A 21,501-nucleotide genomic window follows, 5' to 3' on the forward strand; every position below is an offset into this window, starting at 1 on the left:
CAGCAAGAGAAAAGTTATTCTCATTTTCTAGGGGAGAGAAACGGAGCCCAGCAGTGCTTTGTGTGTTCTGGCAAGGGTGGTGAAAAGACCACTTCATTTTAGGGGACTCTTTAAGATAAAAATGGATGCATCTCCCAGGATGTGGATATGGCTCCACCTGTCCATCACAGGGGCTCCCATGCCTGGTTTCCTCCCAGAGCTACCTGGGGAGCAGCAGCCTGTTCAAAATGCAGATCACCAGGCCCCCTGCAGGAGGGGAGGAACCTCTGCCCTCATCTGGGCACTCTGTGCTTTATGCTGACCCCACGCTGGCGGCTTCCTCAGGCTCCCAGGTTGGGAGAGACAAGACAAACCCCAGAGGGAAGGCCTCCCAGCAGTGAACTTGCTCTTGGGGAAATAGGCTGTTATCTTGAGGCCATGACAGGCTGAGGGTAGGAACTGCCCTCCCCTCTGCAGCACTGCTTTTGCTGCAATGGTGGGGCTTTTCCTAGAACACAAGCACACAAGGAAGATAAGGCAATAATCTGGACTGACCCAGACATTTAAAGCCAAAGGACACATGGGAGTCTCACCAGCCAAGAGGAAAGCCCACCAATGCAGACCTTGGAGGCTCATGTGAGGAGGGGTCAAGGGAAGTGTCACCAGGAGGCAGAGGGGAGGGTGGGATTGCCTCTCCACAGCCACCTTTGTGGCCATACACACCTTCTAGGAACTCTTAAAAACACATTCTCTAACCCCAACCCCAGATGTCTAAATTCTTAGATCTGGAGTCCAAGAATGGAATTTTTAATAAGCTCCCTCCTTCCCCCATTAGTGTAAGAACTATAGTTCTCTCTGCCCTGTGAGCAAAGCGTGGAAGCCAGAGAGAACGCTGGCCTCCTCCCCTGGAGGGTCGCGGAGGCAGCAGGCCTGTGGGAGTAGTGGAGAGCAGATGGCTCAGTATCCTGAGTGGCTTGAGGGACCCCCACAGCCTGTCCACCGGTGGCTGTGATGAAATCTCAAGAATAAAATAAGAAGCATCACTGTGCTCCTCCTTCCCAAACATGCTCAGAGGGAACAGGGAATAGCAGAGTGTATTTTTTCACGGATATTCTTCCATGACTAGGATCTACTCCATACAGTAAACAGTTGTAGGAATACATATTTTCCCTCTGGGACTCCAAAATTTTGAATGGGAAAAAAAAATGCACAAGTATCTTTGCTGAAATAGGCCCCATGCAGAAAAGGTACCTTCTCCCCTCGGAAGGCAGTGCAGCTCTGCCAACACGCAGCTAAGCAAGCTGTCACCAGCCTAGGGGGCTGCTCAACCCTCCCAACTGGCGTGCACACCCACCTGCAAACCCTCATGCATCAGATGCACCTGCAAATGCAACTTCTTGTCCCTGCAGGCCATTGACCCAAATTACAATCTGACAGGGTTGCAGTGACTGCTCACGGCTGCCCTGTGACAGTCCCACTTTGTGTGGGTGCGGGTAGGGTAGAGGAGTCTGATGACACAGACAAGAGGAAGCCCACAGCGGATGTCAACCATTGCTTTATTAAGGCTCGGAGTGGTTTGCCAGTCAGAGGGGCTGAGTCATTTACTCCACAGATCCTTGCCATGCTCCACTTTTGGGTGACACTGAAGGTGGAGGCTCTCTCTGAGATCCCGAGCCACATTCACATCCGCCTTGTAGGCTGAGGGGTGTGTGCAGACGACCTGGGGGGCCTCAGAGGGTGGGGCTGGCTCTAGCAGGCCCTGGGCTCTGGCAGGGGGGTGCTGGCAGGGAGGCACAGGAGGGCAGGGACATCTCCTCCATCCCTCCCAGCTCAAACTATGGCTTTGTTATCCTATTGCCACTTGAGCAGGCGTGGAGAGCCCCTTCCCTGACCCCTCACTCCGCAGGCCCATGTGCTATGCTGTGGGAGGAGACAAAGGGAAAGCCCACGAGAAAGCAGGGCCCCCCTGTGCCTGGGACCTGGCCAGACCTCAGGAGCTTTGACCCCCCACTCGCTCCTCCTCAGCTCCTCCCAGCGATGGGTCTTCTCAGGTTGAGGTCAGTCACTCAGAAGTGAACCCGCAGAACGTCCTGGCTGGCAAATGGCCGCTGGCAGGCTATGCATGTCATGGGCAGGGAGCGTTGCTTCTCACCCAGGCAGGGCCGGCACAGGAGATGGCCACAGGGAAGCTGGTACACGGGCTCCTTTTTGAAGTAGGGAGAGAACACTCTTTTGCAGGATGTGCACTCGGGGCCCAGGATGCTCCCAGGCTGCTCTGGTGAATCAGGGAAGAAAATAGGCCAGGGTTAGGAAAAGCTGCCCCCAGTCCAGGCTCCATCCTGGAGGTGGGCATGTGCCTGGAGTAGGACAAGAAGCTTCCCTACCCTGCATCCCTTCAGCAGCCTGGCTTCCTCCCTCCCTAGGCTGCCTCTGACTGATCTGGGAGGAGAGGATGCCAGAGAGCCTGAGAATCGGGGGAGCATCCTCTCCATAATCAAATCTCGGTGCTCCAATGAATGCTCAGGAAAAGCTGGCTTCTGAGGGCTGCTGGGCAGCACTGGGCCCTTCCTGCTGCTTTCCCAGCAAGATGGACTTTCCCCTGGATAGGCTGCCAAGGTCAGAGCAAGGCACAAGCTCACCCTGACAACCTTGATAAACTGCAAGAAAGGTAAGATGTGACAAGAAGAAAAAGCAAAAAATGGTCTGAGGTACCCAGGTTGGGCAGGTCAAGGGGGGACGGAGGTCACCAGAGGGGCAGGGTTGAGGTCTGTCTGTAGCAGACCTGCCTGCTGAGCCTGGCACCTGAGTCTCTTTAGCCCTGTAGCCCAGCAGTTCCCCTCCTGACCCATCAATCCCTTTCTTGTGCTGCAGGCTCTCTCCTTCATGCTTCCCACAGAGTCTCCTGAATGAGGGCCACAGCGGGCAGGTCTTGCCACCCCTCCTCCCCAAGCTATACCTGCTGCCCTTCTCTCGTGGCCCTGGCCTAGGGAGGCTGCTCTTTCTCCCCCAGTCCACACCCATCTGGAGAGGGCAAGGATGACCTTTTGGGTGAAGAGCCATATGAATGAAAGGGAGCCAGCCATGCATGAGTGAAAGGGACAGCAAGTACAAAGAGTGGCTGGTCCATTAAAGAAACAGAAAAAACAAAGGTGTGATGTGTGAGAGAGTGGCAGAGGAGGGTGGGGCAGGGCTGGAACACGCAGGACCTCACAGGCAGCAATTTATATTTTATTCCAAGTTCAGCGGGATACCCTGGAAGGATTCTAAGAAGTGGAGTATCATGATCTGGCTTACATAAAAAGATCCCTCTCTGGGCTTTCCTGGTGGCGCAGTGGTTGAGAGTCCGCCTGCCACTGCAGGGGACACGGGTTTGTGCCCCGGTCCGGGAGGATCCCACATGCCGCAGAGCAGCTGGGCCCGTGAGCCATGGCCGCTGAGCCCGCGCGTCCGGAGCCTGTGCTCCGCAATGGGAGAGGCCACAGCAGTGAGAGACCCGCGTACCGCAAAAAAAAAAAAAAAAAAAAAAGATTCCTCTGGCTCCTATGAGGAGGATGGGCAGGCAAGGGTGACTGTGGAGGAGCAGCAGAGGCTGCTACAGGAATCTGGGGGAGCAGTGCAGGAGCTGGGGCCAGGGTAGCAGCAAGAGTAATGGAGCAGAGAGGACATCCCTGAGATCTATTTTGGAGCAGTGTAAATAAAACTTGATGATGAATAGAATGTCAGGAATGTTGACGGAAACGAAGGATGACCTCCATGTTATAGGCTTGACCACAGGGTAGAAGATGCTTGCTCTTTACCAGTGACTGGATGATGGGGGCCTATGGGGAAAAACCTTTGGAGGCGCCTGCGGTTCTGAGTTAGAAATTCACTTAAGATATCCATGAGTTTCCCACACAGAGGCACCAAGAAGCTGTAAGGGAGGTCAGGGTCTGAGTTCCAAGGAGAGGAAGGAGCTACAGGTGAATATGGGCAGTCACAGGCCAAGTGGGCTCTCACTTGAGTGACACAGAGTATAGACAAGAGGGTCTAAGACAAGAGTCTGGAAGAGAAGGAAGAATCAGCAATGGAAATTGAAGAGAGACTCTTGAAAATGGGGAGAAAAAGAGCATAGCATCCGGAAGGCCAAGACAGGTGTTTCAGAAAGGAGAGGCTGGTTAGCCACAATAGACACTGCTGAGAGGGTAAGTGTCCATCGAATTTGGGGTCATGGAAATTGCTGGTCACCTGGACAAGACAGGTTCTGGGAGTGATTAGGATGGAAACATAATCAGAGAGACAGGGAGGAGGGGACAAGGGCAGAAAAGGTAAGATGGCCTGGGATCCAGGCAATAAGAGAACAGACTAACTTTGGACAGGCAGGAGGAAGCAAGTGTATACCTTATCATTAGCCCCACCAGATTTCATCTTGTAAAAAATGCTCCAGATTCTCTCACTTTGTATCCTAACCGATTCTATCATCCATTGTGGTCCCAGGTTCATTTTAGGCAAAACTTAGCTCAGTAAGCTATCACTGTTCTAAGATACTGGTGAAAATGTTAATAGGAAGGGATGAAGATGACATACTCAACTTGAAACCACCCTCCACATTTACATAAAGTACCCCAGATGTCAGATGAGAGACAGACTACATAAGAAAAATAAGCAAAAAGGGAAAAACAAACAAAAGTCCTCAGGACAGAGTAATTAACATTAGATCTTACCAAAAAACACCAATCCCCAACACCACAGAATTACTAAGAAATGACTAAAGAAAGACTTTCTTGTGAAGAGTTAAACTTCATAGGCAGCCCTTGAACTCACCCTGGAAAAGTAAAGGCCTGGGTGTTGGAGCTAAGGAGCTTGGGCATAGAGGTTCACAGAGCCCCAGAGGCATGGCCCGGCATCCTGTTCAAGGGCTCTGAGGAGACAGACAGGGCCCCTCTTACCCGAGCTGGAGCCTGGCCTCCAGGAAGTACTGCTCCCTCTTGTGCTGAGGTGCTGGAGCTGTCCCCTGGTCAGCCGAGCTGTGAAGGAGGGCATGGAGCCAAGGGTTGACGTCAAGGCAATTTCCAAGCTTTGCGACAGCTTTTGCTCATGGGATACTGGACCTGTTGAGAGACGCACAGACCACAATATCCAGAGGTTTGGCAAAAGCGAAGACCAAAACACAAAGTCCTCTGAGAACCACAAATGGTACTTCTAACTTCAAACAGACACAAACATAAAGAAGGTCCTCCCTAATGTCTACTAATAGACTGTGATGACAGGATACCAGGAGTTAAAGCCCTGGGGCCCCTGGCAGTTCTTACCCATCCCACACTGCTTTCAGGATTCCTGGGCTCTGCGCTAGCTTTTCTCCTCCTGTACAAATTGCTGGGCAGGCCTGGGCCACCTCCTGGCTCACCTGTAGAACTGTACCCTACTTTCTGAAGGCCTCCCTGCCTGCCAAGGAAATGACTGGGGCAAGTAAACACCCAGTTTTGTACCCCTGCTCCCTGCCCCCATTCCCTCCCCAACAGCCTTAGTCTGCTCTTTCCCCATCTCCTCCCTGCTAGGGCCCCCTCAACTCTGCAGAGCCACTGGCCTGCACTCCCTTGGTGTTCGTGTCCTCTTGCTTCCTAGGTAAAGCAAAGCAGAGTGGAATAATGAAGACCTCACTCTGCCCACTCCACTATCTATAGGGCCTTCTCTGGATATGGGCTGAGGGTGAAGGTAACAGGAGATGGGGACCACTGCTGAAGAAAGGACATAGAGATCTGCCTGATAGCAGGGCTTCCCCAAAGTAGCACCATAAAAGTACCTCAAAGCGGGGAGTGGAATGTTTGGTCTACAGTATGTAGGACATAGGATATCAGCTTGAGGCCTTGAAGGAGCACTGGTCAGCGTGGTCCTGTGTCACCAACAAATCTGTCAAGGCCAACACCACTGGAGACCTCCACAAACATCAAGGTCTAAGTACCTTTCTCCTCATCTTGCCCCACTGCACCTCAGATGCTTCCAGGAGTTTCTGGGGGTCTTGTTAACTAAAATTTGCACTCAAAGCCAGAGAAGATACATACGTAACCTTTAAGTGTGCTGTTTGCATAAGCCTTTTAGACTAAGAGAGGAACTTTAAAGAATGATACAGGTGGATGGACCTAGAGTCTGTCATACAGAGTGAAGTAAGTCAGAAAGAGAAAAACAAATACCGTATGCTAACGCATATATATGGAATCTAAAAAAAAGGGTACTCATGAACCTAGTAGCAGGACAGGAATAAAGATGCAGACGTAGAGAACAGACTTGAGGACACGGGAGGGAAGAGGAAGCTGGGACGAAGTGAGAGAGTAGGACTGACATATGTACACTACCAAATGTAAAATGGATGGCTAGTGGGAAGCTGCCGCATAGCACAGGGAGATCAACTCGCTGCTCTTTGACGACCTAGAGGGGTGGGATAGGGAGGGTGGGAGGGAGGCTCAAGAGGGAGGGGATATGGGGATATACGTATACACATAGCTGATTCACTTTGTTATACAGCGGAAACTAACACAACATTGTAAAGCAATTATACTCCAATAAAGATGTTAAAAAAAAAGAATGACAGAATCTAAACAAACTAGTTTTCATAAGCAAAAAGAAAAAGTTGTCAAAGAGCTATCTCCAAAAGCACCAAGCACTGACAATCACAGGGGAATTCTACCAAACATGTAAAGAGTAAATGAGGGACTTCCCTGGTGGTGCAGTTGTTAAGACTCCACGCTCCCAATGCAGGGGGCCCGGGTCCGATCCCTGGTCAGGGAACTAGATCCCACATGCCGCAACTAAAAAGAAAAAAAGATCCCGCACACAGCAACTAAAAAAAAAGAAGATCCCGCATGACGCAACGAAGATCTCGCACTCAGCAACAAAGATCCTGCATGCCGCAACTAAGACCCGGCACAGACAGATAAATAGATAGATAGACAGACAGATAGATAGGAAGGAAGGAAGGAAGGGAGGGAGGGAGGGAGGGAGGGAGGGAGGAAGGGAGGGATGGAAAGAGGGAGGGAGGAAGGAAATAAAGAAGGAAGGAAGGAAGGAAGGAAGGAAGAGTAAATTATTCTAATACTACTAAATTGTTCCAGAGTTTAGAAAAGGAAAATTTCCTAATTCTTCTTATGGAGCAAATCATTGATACCAAAACCTGACAGAAGATGATGTGTACTTGTACACACACACACACACACAACTGCAGTCCAATCTCATTAATGAAGGCAAAAATCCTAAATAAAAACACTAGCAAACAGAATTAAGCAGTACACTAAAAGCAGCATGACCAAATGGAGTTTCTTGCAGGACTATAACAGTGGTTCAATATTAAGAAGCCTATTAATGTACTTTACTGTATTAAAAGATCTAAGGATGAAAAATCATAATATCATCTCTACTGATATTGAAAAGGCATTAGACAAAATCCAACCACCAATCTTGGGTAAATACATTGAATAAAATAGGAATCGATGGTGTGGGAGAGTGTCTGAAATGGCCCCCAATGAACCCCACCTGAAGTTAGTAACTTGCTTCTTACAGAATACAATAAAAGTGATGGGATGTCACTCTGTGATTAGGTTCTACAAGACTGACTTCCACTTGTTTGCACATGCTGGTGTACACAGCTACCATGTTGTGTGCTGCCCGAGAGGCCCATATGGCAAGGAATTGAGGGCAGAATCCAGCCACCAGACAAAAGGGAAGTGAAGCCCCCAGTGCAACAATTCAGCAAGGAACTGAATCCTGCAACAATCACGAGTGACCTTTGAAGTTAATCCTTCCCCAGTCAAGGCTTGAGATGGCCGCAGCCCTGCCAACACTTTGATAGCAGCCTTGGAAGACCCTAAAGCAGACAATCCAGCTAAGCAATGCCTAGATTCCTGACCAGAGAAGCTGTAAGATAATAAATGTGTGGTTCTTTAAGCCAGTAAGTTTTGGTGTAATTTAAGCCAGCAAAGCATAAAACAAAGGGCAAGTGCCAAGTGTCACCCGGGAGGAGTAGAGATGACGACGGGCTTGGACATAAAACGAGGGATTACCTGTTGAACAATCCATGAGCTCACTGGCAGCTTTCATTTTCTTAGCAGTGTGCTCTGAGGTAGTGGGTGAGACCAGAAGGCTTGTGGTAGAAAAACAGGAAGCATTTAAGCCAAGGCTACTGTCTGGGGCATGTTCACCCTGCTCCATCTTCCTTTTCTGAGAGGGCAGAGCAATGGAAGAAGGGGTCACTGCCAATGCAGTCTGTGCTCTCCCAAGCAGGTGGCAGCCAGGGATGGAGTGCTGGAGCAGGAAATGGTCGATCCGGGCCTTCAAGTAGGGGTGAGGCAGGGGCTGGGAGTGCGGAGTAAAGGCTACTCCTGTGAAAGGGTCACTGGGCACTCGGCCCCATGTGGCTTCACTACGGTTACACTTCTCCAGCGTGCTCTGGTCAATGACCTTGCCTGAGGGCAGCAGCATGGGGTAAGGCATGATCTCCAGGGTGATGGGATCCAGGAACTCTTCAGGTACATCCCGAATTACCTCAGCCAGCTCCAGTAGGCTGGAGGGGGCCTGCTGGCCCTCAGACTGGCCCCCAGGATCACAGTCACTCTCCATGGGCAAGGCTGGGGCCTGTAGAGACAACTCCTGAGGGAGGCTCTCTGAGGCAACCAGCAAAATACTGTCTATCACCTCCTGAGAGCAGGTTTTGGCTGGCTGACCCCATACTTCCAACCGCTTGATACAAGGGATACCACTGCCTGTCACATGGGTGATACAAATCTTGAGATGGGCCACATGACTAAGAGAAAGAGCCCCTTTATTCCAGAGCTCCTGGGCCACAACAGCAGGGGAGGGAAGTGTGGCTTCCATCGGGCCAAAAGGTGGCCTGGCTTTGAAGCCCCTGTGGCTAAACACCACTTGGCTCTGGTTTTTCAACAAGACTTTGCCCACCAAAGTGAACGCTTCTTTCTCCGGAATGGATGGCTCATCTGGGCCTGGGGTCTGGCACTCGGGGGTATTCCAAGACACTCTGCTGGACAAGGCAGATGTATACATTTCCAGGCCAGTGACATTCTGGCTTCCCCCAGCTGTGAGGTCTATGTTAATCTTACAGATTTCCACATTGAAGGGAAAGGAAACTGTCACATAGACTGGTGGCTTAATGAAATACTCTGTCCTAAAACCATGACTTCTCTTTGTGAGGTCTTCAGAGATGAGATTTTCTACTTCATAACCATCAGCTGATATCTAGATTTAATGACAAAAATGAGACACATTGATTTGACGAGATCCAAATGAAGACAACTAGTTTTCAACAACTTGTCACTTCTAAGAAAACTCTTTAAAGAAAATCTGAAGTTCCTCATTTGAAATTTCCTCTATTACATCAAATTTTCCTGAGGTTTTCTTTTCTTTTTTTTTTGGCAGGCATCCAAGATCAGGTCAAAGGCTGAGGGCCACTGTGTCCCCAAATACTGCCCATCCTTAAAAAATGAGCAATAAAACTCTGCCTAACCAACAAAAAATCCCTTCAAAATAACATGTCTGTGAAAAGGGGGCAGATTTACAAGTGTTTTTTAGATTGTTTTTGGGTTTTGGGGTTTTTTTTGCTTTTAAATTCAGAGGATGAAAATGTACAGATTTAGGGAAAAATAAAGATGTTCACTGAAATTCTCAATTTTGTATTTGGACTTGATCAATTATAAGAGTTTCCCTAGGAAGGCATAACAAAGGAACTTCTTGTAAATCTATGAATGATGAAAGTTGGAAAGAAAAGTTTGCACAGAGACAAGGACCACAAAAGACTATGGGAAATTTAAAACAGTGAATGTGCTAGGGGTGGGATTGTGAGTAGCTTTTTCCTTTCTCCCTTTTAATGTTTCCAATACCTGTTATAACCAATGGAAATTTTAAGATATCCTTGTCTGAAGGAGTCAGCTTAACAATCTGGGAACCTGAAATAATGTGCTGTGTGCAGAAATTCCAAATTGGGGAAGAAGTTCAATTCTCCCCTTGGAGTTTCCTTACTCCCTGCTCTGGACTGTGGAAGATATCCAGCTTTGTACAAAAGGGGAGGCAGCTTAATTCAAATAATAAAGAACAAGGAATCCATATAACAAATATAAGCCATTATTTCTAGCATGAGAAGTTAGCAAGAACAACAGCATGGGAGAGAGAGAATTCCTACCTTCACTTTGACCTTGAGTGAAATTAAAATTTACTGTCAAAGGGAAGAGAACCCTCCACAAAATGAGTCACAACTCAGCTTGTAATGGTGCTGTCTGACTCTAGAGGTGCAGTCTGACCCATGCTTACCTAAATATCATCTGGTAGACTCTAAAACAATGAGGGTGAAAGCACATTAAGCCTGAATTAAGTCTACATACACAAGGCAGGAAATGGGGAAAAACATGTAAAATAGATGTCATATATTTATTTATGTGTATATACTTGTTTTGTTTACCTTGTTGCAGTAAATTCTTGGTCTGAACTGTGGGAGACAAAGATTTATTACCATCCTTACGGCTGAAAGGATAGCTTCCAAGCATCAGAAATAGCCTTAAATGAAAAAATAAAACTTGGTATTAGACAAGTTAAAATTCAAATCTAAACTTTTAGGAGTTGATTCATAAGATCAGCTTGGTGCTTTGTGACCACCTAGAGGGGTGGGATAGGGAGGGTGGGAGGGAGGGAGACGCAAGAGGTAAGAGATATGGGGACATATGTATAGCTGATTCACTTTGTTATAAAGCAGAAACTAACATACCATTGTAAAGCAATTATACTCCAATAAAGATGTTAAAAAAAAAAAGAGATGAGAATCAAACAGGATAACAATAAAACTTTAACATACACACACTCTCATGGTCTATACTCACTCTTTTTGTATACTATATGGGATACTGGGAAATTAGTCACTGAAAAATTACAAAGCAGATTTCTTTTGCAGACTGTGTAGTTTGGTTCTCTGGATGACAGCTGTTCTAAAGCCCCAGTGGAGGCAAGGGCCTATCAGCTCTGCAGGGGGATCCCCACAGGAAAGAGAGGGTCAAAAGTAGATGAGCTCAAAGAAAAAAGAGGACTACTTAGCCAGAAGGTTTAGAATGAAAAGGGTCACAGAAAATAATCATAGTGGTGCTATGCATCATTGTCATTTAACACTTGTTAATGCAATTATGTTTTCTTATTAACACGAAAACAATTAGAAGAATCAAAAATGTGGTTATTGAGAAGTAGAAAATCTTAGAGTTGAAAAGCACCTTAAAAGAACATCTAGGAGCTTCCCTGCTGGCGCAGTGGTTAAGAGTCTGCCTGCCAATGCAGGGGACATGGGTTTGAGCCCTGATCGGGGAAGATGCCACATGCCGTGGAGCAACTAAGCCCGTGTGCCACAACTACTGAGCCTGCGCTCTAGAGCCTGCGAGCCACAACTACTGAGCCCACGTGCTACAACTACTGAAGCCCGCGCACCTAGAGCCTGTGCTCTGCAACAAGAGAAGCCACCGAGATGAGAAGTCCACACACCGCCAAGGAAGAGTAGCCCCCACTCACTGCAACTAGAGAAAGCCCGCACGCAGCAATGAAGACACAACACAGCCAAAATTAAATAAATAAACAAACAAACAAAATATATAAAAGAACATCTAATCCAAATACAGCTGACCCTTGGGACTTCCCTGGTAGCACAGTGGTTAAGAATCTGCCTGCCAATGCAGGGGACATGGGTTCGATCCCTGGTCCGGGAAGATCCCACATGCCGTGGAACAACTAAGCCTGCATGCCTACAGCCTGTGCTCTGCAACAAGAGACGCCACTGCAATAAGAAGCCCACGTGCTGCAATGAAGAGTAGACCCTGCTCACTGCAACTAGAGAGAGCCTGCGGGCAGCAATGAAGACCCAATGCAGCCAAAAATAAATAAAACAAACACATCTGACCCTTGAACAACACAGGGTTTAAGGGCACTGACCCTCCACACAGGTGTTGAAAATCCACGTTTATCTTTACAGTCTGCCCTCTGTATTGTTTCCACATAAGTGAATTCAACCAAACTCAAATTGTGTGGTACTGTTGTATGTATTTAGTGAAAAAAAATCCACATGTGAGTGGATCTGCATAGTTCAAACCGGTGCTGTTCAAGGGTCAACTGTAGTCATTTTGATGACCAATAAGCAGGGTGAGGGAAATGGATGAAGGTGGTTAATAGGTACAAACTTCTAGTTAAGATAAATAAGTTCTGGGGATGTAATGTACAACATGGTGACTACAGTTAACACTGTATTGTACATTTGAAAGCTCCTAAGAGAACAGACCTTAAAAGTTCTCATCACAAGACAAAAAAAAAAAAAAAAGTAACTATGTGAGGTGATAGATGTTAACTAAGCTTATTATGGTAATCATTTCACAATATATACATATATTAAATCACTATGTTGTACACCTTAAACTTATACAATGTTATATGTCAGTTATAGCTCAATAAAACTGAAAGAAAAAGACTAATGTCCAACAGCCTTCATCTTTCTCTGTAGAGAAGTAGGGAAGGCACTAGAAACATCCCTCCCAGTGGTAAGCCTCTCCAATGGATCTGAACTCCTTGAATGAGGCCAGCCAGCCATCTATGCTTTTCCATCTAACAGACAAGGCCATGAAAAACTCCCAATAGCGACAGGGCCACCCTCTGGGGTCTTGGTATTGTCGTGCTCAGTAAGTGCCACTTGCAGAGGCCAGGCATGTTGGGCATCCTGCAACATTTTAGTGAGTAGTTTCTGCACAGTGAAGATCTGCCATGAGACCTGTGAATGTTTATTATCTCAGCCTAGCCCCTATGTCAGTTTTACATATAAACACAGAATATTTTTTAACATGGTTTTAACACATGCTGAATTTTCTAGGAAGGGAACTTCCATGTCAACCACAGGAAGACCATACTTTACTTCAGGTCTTTACCAAGAAGTGTTCACTTCTGAAAACCACATCACTGTGGTATTCAGAAATGCTAATATATCTGACAGTCCACATTTTTTTTTTTTTTTTTTTGCGGTACGCGGGCCTCTCACTGTTGTGGCCTCTCCCGTTGCGGAGCACAGGCTCTGGACGCGCAGGCTCAGCGGCCATGGCTCACGGGCCCAGCTGCTCCGCGGCATGTGGGATCTTCCCGGACCGGGGCACGAACCCGCGTCCCCTGCATCGGCAGGAGGACTCTCAACCACTGCGCCACCAGGGAAGCCCCTGACAGTCCACATTTGTAGAAGTCTGCATTCATGTTGATTCTACATGTTGGTAAAAGCTTTTGATTACTTTTTTTTTTTTTGGCTGTGCCACGCAGCTCAAGGGATCTCAGTTCCCCAACCAGGGATCGAACCTGGGTCCCCTGCAGTGGAAGTGAGGAGTCTTAACCATTGGACCACCAGGGAAGTCCCTCAGTTATCCTATTGAGCTCATTGATTTTAACAAAGTTTCAGGGACTTGGGGGGGCAGGAGGTTCTACAATCTCAATAACAATGAGAGCCTCTTTCTTAAAATGGTAACTCTTATTTCTGTCTCTCATCTTACTATACTAGCTAGAACTGCCAGAATTATATAAAATAATATTAGAGTTGCCATGCTTGTTTTGTTCCCATTAGAAAACAGCTCTAGTGTTTCATCTTTGAACATAATGCTGATTGTTAGACTGAAATATTCTATGTTAATAAAGCACTCTGATTTTCATAGGTTTTTGAAAATCAGGGATATGCTTTGAATTCTGATTGTCTCTATATATTGAGTTTTATTATTTTTCTTATTTGACAGATTAATGAGATATAACACATTTTCCAATTTTTAAAAATAAATAAATTTATTTATTTATTTTTGGCTGTGTTGGGTATTCGTTGCTGTGCGCAGGCTTTCTCTAGTTGAGACGAGCAGGGGCTACTCTTCGTTGCAGTGCGCGGGCTTCTCATTGCGGTGGCTTCTCTTGTTTTGGAGCTCGGGCTCTAGGCGTGTGGGTTTCAGTAGTTGTGGCACGGGGGCTCAGTAGTTGTGGCTCATGGGCTCTAGAGTGCAGGCTCAGTAGTTGTGGCGCATGGGCTTAGTTGCTCCGCGCCATGTGGGATCTTCCCGGACCAGGGATCGAACCTGTGTCCCCTACATTGGCAGGCAGATTCTTAACCACTGTGCCACCAGGGAAGTCCCAAAATTTCCAATTTTAAGCCATCTTTTTATTCCTAAGATAGGCTCTAGTTGGTTGTGGAAGATTGTTCTTTAAATGTTTTTCAAACTCTACTGAATTTGATTGGTCATATTTAATTTTAGATGACATAACACTGCACATTCATGTAACATTTACAAGCCCTATGCTAGGAACTGGAGTGGAGATAAAAATGAAATGGTCAGGTGGTGAAACTATTCTGTATGATACTGTAATACATGGCATTATACATTTGTGAAAATCCACAGAACTGTACAACACAAAGAATAAACCTTAATGTAAACTATGGATGTCAGATAAAAATAATATATCAATATTGGCTTACCAATTATAATAGATATACCACATTAATGCAAGATGTTAATAATAGGGAAACTGTATGCAAGGGAGAGGACGTATATGGGTACTCTCTGTATTATTTGATCAATTTTCCTGTAAGCCTAAAACTACTCTTAAATAGTCTAATAACAATAATAAAATAATAATAATAATAATAATGACTGGGGAAAAAGTGACTGAAAACAAATTAGGACTGGAGAGCAAACTGAAACAAGTGACTGTGCCATTACAGGATTAGAGTAGCAGATCCTTTAAAGAAAATCTTACAAATCATGGTATCTGTTTCTTTAGGAAATAGTGATGTCCAAACACTGTAGGATTCTATACGACTCCGGTTGCCACTGAGGTCTGTGCATGATCTTTTCCTCTCTCTTGTTCCAACACTCCTGATCTTTTAAGGCAAGTATTTCCTGCCTTAATGCTTAACACAGAAAAAAAAGAATGGCTCACCATATGAAAATGCAAACAGTCTCATCCAGGAAGACGGCCTCCTTAGCTCTGCCTAGGAAATAGCCAAGCTACCTGAATTCACTGCAAACACTCTCCAGGGAATACTTACAAATTATAGACTCCTTATCCAAATTTGGCATCTAAGTACAAGAGAGACCGTGTCTGAGTATAAGCTGGGGACCACAGACCATGGCTAAAGTGCCCTGCAGTTCAGTGAAGCAGCTTGAAGCCTGACAATATGGCCTTATAAGATAGTAAGATAATAAATATTTATAAGCAGATATCAATTTTCATTACAAAGATTTTTTTATTACAAAATATTTTAGATTAAAAGGTAAAGAATATAACATAGTAGACATTCTTCTACCCACCACCTAGATTTAGCAAATGCTAACATTCTGCCATGTTCATGTCTCATTAATGTACCTTAATGATAATTTACCATGTATTATCTTGCAACATGCTTTTCTATTAAGCATTATTATTTTAAGTTTTTTCATGTTGAAATGTGTATATCTAGTTTGTTCATTTTAACTTCTTCATAGTATTCCACTGTATGACTAAAACACAGTTTATTTCTCCATTGACCTATTATTTATATTTTTAATTTTTTTACTATGAAAAAAAGCTGCAGTAAATATTCTCTATAAGTCTTTTTGTGGGGAAAAAAAGTTAAATAACACGGTCCTGTCCTCAAGTCTTGAAGCATTACAAACTTCCTTCCAACAGTGATTATGGAATACAAAGGTTTGTAACAGAGCTTTTCACAGATGACATTAAGAGTAGGGAAGGATGGTCTAATCAATGTTTTTCAATTTGTTGTTTTAAAATCAAGTTATAGGTTGAAGAAAAGAAATATGAACTAAAAAAGTACAAAATACCAAAGTGCACATAGTGCATTATTTCAGGAGACTTTTGTTTCAGTTTTATACAAATACATATAACAAATATATACTAGGTTCAATATAAAATGTACTGTGGCTTTTGATGAAAAAGACTGAAAACATTGGCCAAAGGTATACCCAGAAGTCAGGGAAGAATTCACAGGAGTAGCGTTTGAACTAGAGACAACTAAGACACATGTCTGACCTCACGGACAACTTTGAAGGACAGATACCACATACTAGTGGTAAATCGTACAGTATGTGCTTGACTATAGGAGCCAAGAGACAAGAACAGGAACAAAATAGGAAGGGCACTAGGGAGAAGGACCAGTAAGACTCAAGGCACAGAAACAGGACAACGTGAGGCCAATCCAGGAAATGCTGAATATGCCACTTAGCTGGAGGAAGCAGGGCTGGAAAGGCATAGTTATAGTGCAACATTACTACCAGGAATCTGACAATGATAGGATCTACTGATCCTACTCAGATTTCACCAGTTTTACACGTACTCATTTGTGTGTGCCTGTTTATTAAGTTCTGTGCAATTTTATTCTATGCACAGATTTATGTAATCACTTTGTGTGTGCCAAAGTCAAGATACAGAACAGTTCCATCACAAGGATCCCTTGTGCTGTCCTTTATAAATCCAAATACTCTACTACCACAGAAGTCTTAAAGTTCCTCACCCAGATCTAAGCTCCTCAACTGAAGACTCCAGTTTAATTCCACTACCCACACTATAAGAAACAAACTTGAGGGACTTCCCTGGTGGCGCAGTGGTTAAGAATCCACCTGCTAATGCTGGGGACATGGGTTCAAGCCCTAGTCCAGGAAAATCCCAGATACTGCGGAGCAACTAAGCCCATGCGACACAACTACTGAGCCTGCTCTCTAGAGCCCGTATGCCACAACTACTGAAGCCTGTGCACCTAGAGCCCATGCTCCACAACAAGAGAAGCCACCTCAATGAGAAACCTGTGCACTGCAACGAAGAGTAGCCCCCACTCGCCAAAACTAGAGAAAACCTGGGCGCAGCCAAATATAAATAAATAAATAAATTTATTTTAAAAAGAGGAAGAAGAATGAGGCTCCAGATACATGCTCTGGAGTATTTCTTGCAGCTGACAGCCCCTACGGGACTGGATGTCCACACGGAGACAGACCTTTCTCCTCTGCCTCCCTGTACCAGGCTGAGGAAGGGAAAATGCAAGGGAAGGACTAAGAAGGGACCCAGAGGTAGGGTGACCAACAATATGGTATACCCAGGACTGAGGGTTTTTTTCAGAATGTGGAACTTTCAGTGCTAAAACCAAGAAAGTCCCAAGCAAACTGGGACATCCTATCTGGAAAGTTTCTGTCTGTGCTTCCTTGGAGCTTAAAGCAGCCAAGCAAACCTTTTTGTTGCTGATGACTCAGAACCTAGAGGTGGGGAAGTGTGAAGGGATAACTTAGAAGAGAATAAGGTGACCATGACACTTTCTGGACACATGTGCATCCATCTTCCTTTGGCTTACAAAGAAGTTGCCATAGCTGAGTTATACAAGCTGATTTTTGAGTCTCATGAAAATGTAATGGAAAGTAATTCTGGCAGGTGCACATATTTTAAAGACTAGGGTCAAACAGGTTACAGAATAAAAAAAAAAGATTACCTGTCAAATAAGAGAAAAGCATTTAGCATCAAAGAGTGGGTGGAATACCAAGGCACTGAGCAATTTCATAAATTGGGCATTTCAGCTTTTAAAGAAGTACAATACTTCTTATAATTTCTAAATTGAGTTACTGGTCCATCCAAGTAAAAAATCTGACTTGTGTGCATTTTTTTATAGCTGGTTAAAATGAAAGACAGCTGTCCCAGCCTATCCCACATAGTCACCCACAGATGAGAGGGAAGCAGGAAGACCAGAACCCAGGTGTAGGCCCAAAAGAAGCTTGCAATGTTATACATCTGGAGCCAATTCACCCTTCAAGAGCTTAATATGTGCAAGATACTCTGCTAGGCACAAGTGGACACAGTTTTTACTCTTAAGAAACTCACACGATCAAAACAAGGCACAGATGGGGAAGGGTTCTAATACCATTTACTCGGTACCTTAATAGCAGTGTCAGAAAAATTATATGAGAACCCAGGTAAGGCAACCAAGCTCCTCACATACAAACCTGACCCTAACTCTGTCCTTCTCCTCCAGGGCCTTATTCCATCTGTTCTTGCCTCTCTCTTGAATCTTCAACTTATCTTTGACTATTGGACCCTTTCCTCAACATGTAAACAACAATTCAAGTCTCTTCTGGCCCCATCAGCCACCTCAAAAGAACCCAGCCTTGTCTTTCTTAGGGTTGTCAATTTAGCAAATAAAAATTTTAAATGCCCACTTAAATCTGAAATTTGGATAAACAATGGATTTTTTTTGGTTGTTTGTTTAGTATAAGAATGTTCCATGTACTACTTGGGACATACATTAAAAAATTATTTATTGCACATTCAGCAAACTACGAATAGAAAGGAACTTCCTCAACACAATAAAGGACATTTACAAAAAATCCACAGCTAATATCATACTCAGTGGTAAAAGACTAAAAGCATTCCCCCTAAGATCCAGAACAAGACGAGGATGCCTGCTTTCACCACTACGATTCAACTTTGTCTAGAAGTTATAGCCAGTGCAATTAGGGAAGAAAATGAAATTAAAAAGTATCCAAAGTGGAAAGGAAGAAGTAAAACTATCTCTATACATAGATGACATGATCCCATATATAGAAAATCCTAAAGAATATACATATATACATACACAAAACTTACAAGAGCTAATAAAAGAATTGAGCAAAGGTGTAAATCAGTTGTATTTCTATACACTAGCAATGAGCAATTCATAAAGGAAATTAAGAAAATTCCATCTACAATAGCATCAAAAAGAATAAAATACTTAGGAATAAATTTAACTGAGAAGGTGCAAAACTTACACACTGAAAACTACAAAATGTTGTTGAAAGAAATTAAAGACTGGACTTCCCTGGTGGCGCAGTGGTTAAGAATCCACCTGCCAATGCAGGGGACACGCGTTCGAGCCCTGGTCCGGGAAGATCCCACATGCTGTGGAGCAACTAAGCCCATGCGTCACAACTACTGAGCCTGCACTCTAGAGCCCGCGTGCCACAGCTACTGAAGCCCGCGAGCCTAGAGCCCGTGCTCTGCAACAAGAGAAGCCACCGCAATGAGAAGCCCGCGCACCGCAATGAAGAGTAGAACCCCACTCGCCACAACTAGAGAGAAAGCCCGTGCACAGCAACGAAGACCCAACGCAACCTAAATAAATAAATAAATAATTTTTTTTTTTTTTTAAAAAAAGGAAAGAAATTAAAGAGCTAAGTAAATGGAAAGACATCCTGTGTTCATGGGTTGGAATACTTGATATTAAGATTGAAAAGCTACTAAACATCATCAGTCACTAGGGAAATGCAAATCAAAACCACAATGAGATATCACTTCACATCCACTAGGATGGCTATTTTTTTTAAAATAGCAAAGATGTAGAGAGGGCTTCCCTGGTGGTGCAGTGGTTGAGAGTCCGCCTGCCGATGCAAGGGACGCGGGTTCGTGTCCCGGTCCGGCAAGATCCCACAGGCCGCGGAGCGGCTGGGCCCATGAGCCATGGCCGCTGAGCCTGTGCGTCTGGAGCCTGTGCTCCGCAACGGGAGAGGCCACAACAGTGAGAGGCCCGCGTACCGCAAAAACAAAAAAACAAAAACAAAACAAACAAAAAAAAAGATGTGGAGAAATTGGAAACCTAGTACTTTCTGGTAGGAATGTAAAATGGTATAGCCACTGCGGAAGTATGGTGGCTCCTCAATAAGTTAAACATAGAATTAATACATGACCCAGCAATTTCACTCCTAGGTATATACCCAAAAGTACTGAAAACAGGTGTTCAAACAAAAATTTGTATATGAGTGTCCACAGCAGCACTATTCATAATAGCTAAAATGTGAAAACAACCCGATGTCCATCAACTGATGAGTGGATAAATAAGATATTGTATATATATGAAATGGAGTATTTTTTGGCCATAAAAAAGAATGAAGTACTAGTAAATGCTATAACATGGATGAACCTTGAAAATATTATGCTAAGTAGAAGTCAGACACAGAAAGCTGCATATTGTACAATTTCATTTATATGAAATATCCATATATGCAAATCCATAGAGACAAAGCAGATTAGTGGACAGGGTCTGAGGAAGGGGGAAATGTGGGGTGACTGCTTAATGTGTATGGAGTTTCCTTTGGGGGTGAAGAAACTTCTGCAAGTAGATAGTGATGACTGGTTACACAACACTATCAATGTACTAAATATCACTGAATTGTACACTTTGTTTAAAATAGCCAATTTTACATGTATTTTACAAAACATTATTCACTACTTATCTGAAATTCAAATTTAACTGACCATACTATATTTTATCTGGCAATCCTAGTCCGATTCTAAACCCTGCTCAAATTTCCCCATCCCTTCAAAGGTTCCCAAGGAATTGCCTCAATATTTGCAATCCATTCCTTAACTCCACTCATTCAACAGGTGTGCAGTCTGGCTTTTGCCCTGACAATTCAATTCAAATTGCTATTGTTAAGGTCATCAGTGATATACAAGTTGCTAAACTGACTGAAGATTTTTCAGTTCTTGCCTTAATTGCTCTCTCCCTAGCAACTGACTATACAAACCCTTTCCTTCTTGAAATACTCTTTACCCTTGGCTTCTGTGCAGTGAAAGGTTAACTCAGCAGGTTTGGGGTATTCAAGTCTTGCACGTTCCAAAGAAACTTCACCAAGTCCTGGGATATAATCTCTAAGCCTTTGGAACACTGTGCCTGATAAGACTGTTTTATATACATCTAGGACCTCGGGCCACACCAGATAGTTTACATTAACAAAGTAATTTATGGTGGGAGCCTTGTGTCATGCTGTATAAGCTGGACCTCTGGAGGGGTTGGGGACTGAGTAACTAAGGTCAGCCATGTGGGCACTCACTCCATGTCTACATGACTGACCCCAAATAACAACCCTGCACACCAAGACTCAGGTGAGCTTCCCTGACTGGCAATATCTGTACATATTGGCAAACATCATTGTTGGGATGAATTAAGAGCAGACTGTATGTCTCCACTGGACAAGGACAACTGAAAGCTTGTGACTGGCCTCTCCTAGACTCTACACTATGTGCCTTTTTCTTTTGCTGATTTTAATCTGTATCCTTTCACTATAATAAACCATAACTCTAAGTTTTTCTTAGTTTTGTGAATCATTCTAGTGAAAGTGGTCTTGGGGAGCCCAGACTTACTTCTATGCCCCTATTTTTTCCTAAGTCTGATTATCTAACTGTTCTTTTCCTGCCTTTATCACTGGATCCCTTTGCTTTGCCCTCCCTATAAATTCTGGTATTCTACTCTTGGTCATCTTTTCCCCTCCCTACCTGCAATAACCTACTTTCCACCTGTCCTAGGAAATTTCACTCATGGTTCTGCCATCTGACCTCATGCCCACTTGAGACCCCAGCCTGGACCCTTCTGCCTAGAGGCCCATCTCAGCATGATCCGGGCAGACTCAGCATTAACTCTGTACCCAAACACATCTCCTGCTTTAGTCTCAATTTTAGTTGCTGACTCCCTATCAATCTAGGCACTAAAATCATCATTCC

General features: G+C 44.5%; 1 protein-coding gene across 4 annotated transcripts in view; it reads right to left on the reverse strand.

Annotated features, from left to right (window-relative positions):
- Nucleotides 1-1,521: 1,521 nt before the first annotated feature.
- The window catches only part of UBOX5 (U-box domain containing 5), a 32,884-nt gene continuing 12,904 nt past the window's right edge, over nucleotides 1,522-21,501 (reverse strand). For 3 of the 4 annotated variants that reach the window (XM_029220766.1, XM_029220767.1, XM_029220768.1), the window contains 4 exons: nucleotides 10,415-10,509; nucleotides 8,010-9,198; nucleotides 4,905-5,066; nucleotides 1,522-2,254 (listed from right to left, as the gene is read on the reverse strand). In XM_029220766.1, coding sequence (XP_029076599.1) covers nucleotides 2,046-2,254; nucleotides 4,905-5,066; nucleotides 8,010-9,198; nucleotides 10,415-10,468 — 1,614 coding nt within the window. In that variant the 5' untranslated portion in view covers nucleotides 10,469-10,509 and the 3' untranslated portion in view covers nucleotides 1,522-2,045. The remainder of the gene's footprint in view (nucleotides 2,255-4,904; nucleotides 5,067-8,009; nucleotides 9,199-10,414; nucleotides 10,510-21,501) is intronic. The other variant, XM_029220769.1, reaches the window with a different exon arrangement.

This window comes from Monodon monoceros, unplaced genomic scaffold (assembly GCF_005190385.1).
Source record: "Monodon monoceros isolate NGI ecotype Baffin Bay Population unplaced genomic scaffold, NGI_Narwhal_1 Super_Scaffold_13, whole genome shotgun sequence".
NCBI lineage: Eukaryota > Metazoa > Chordata > Mammalia > Artiodactyla > Monodontidae > Monodon > Monodon monoceros.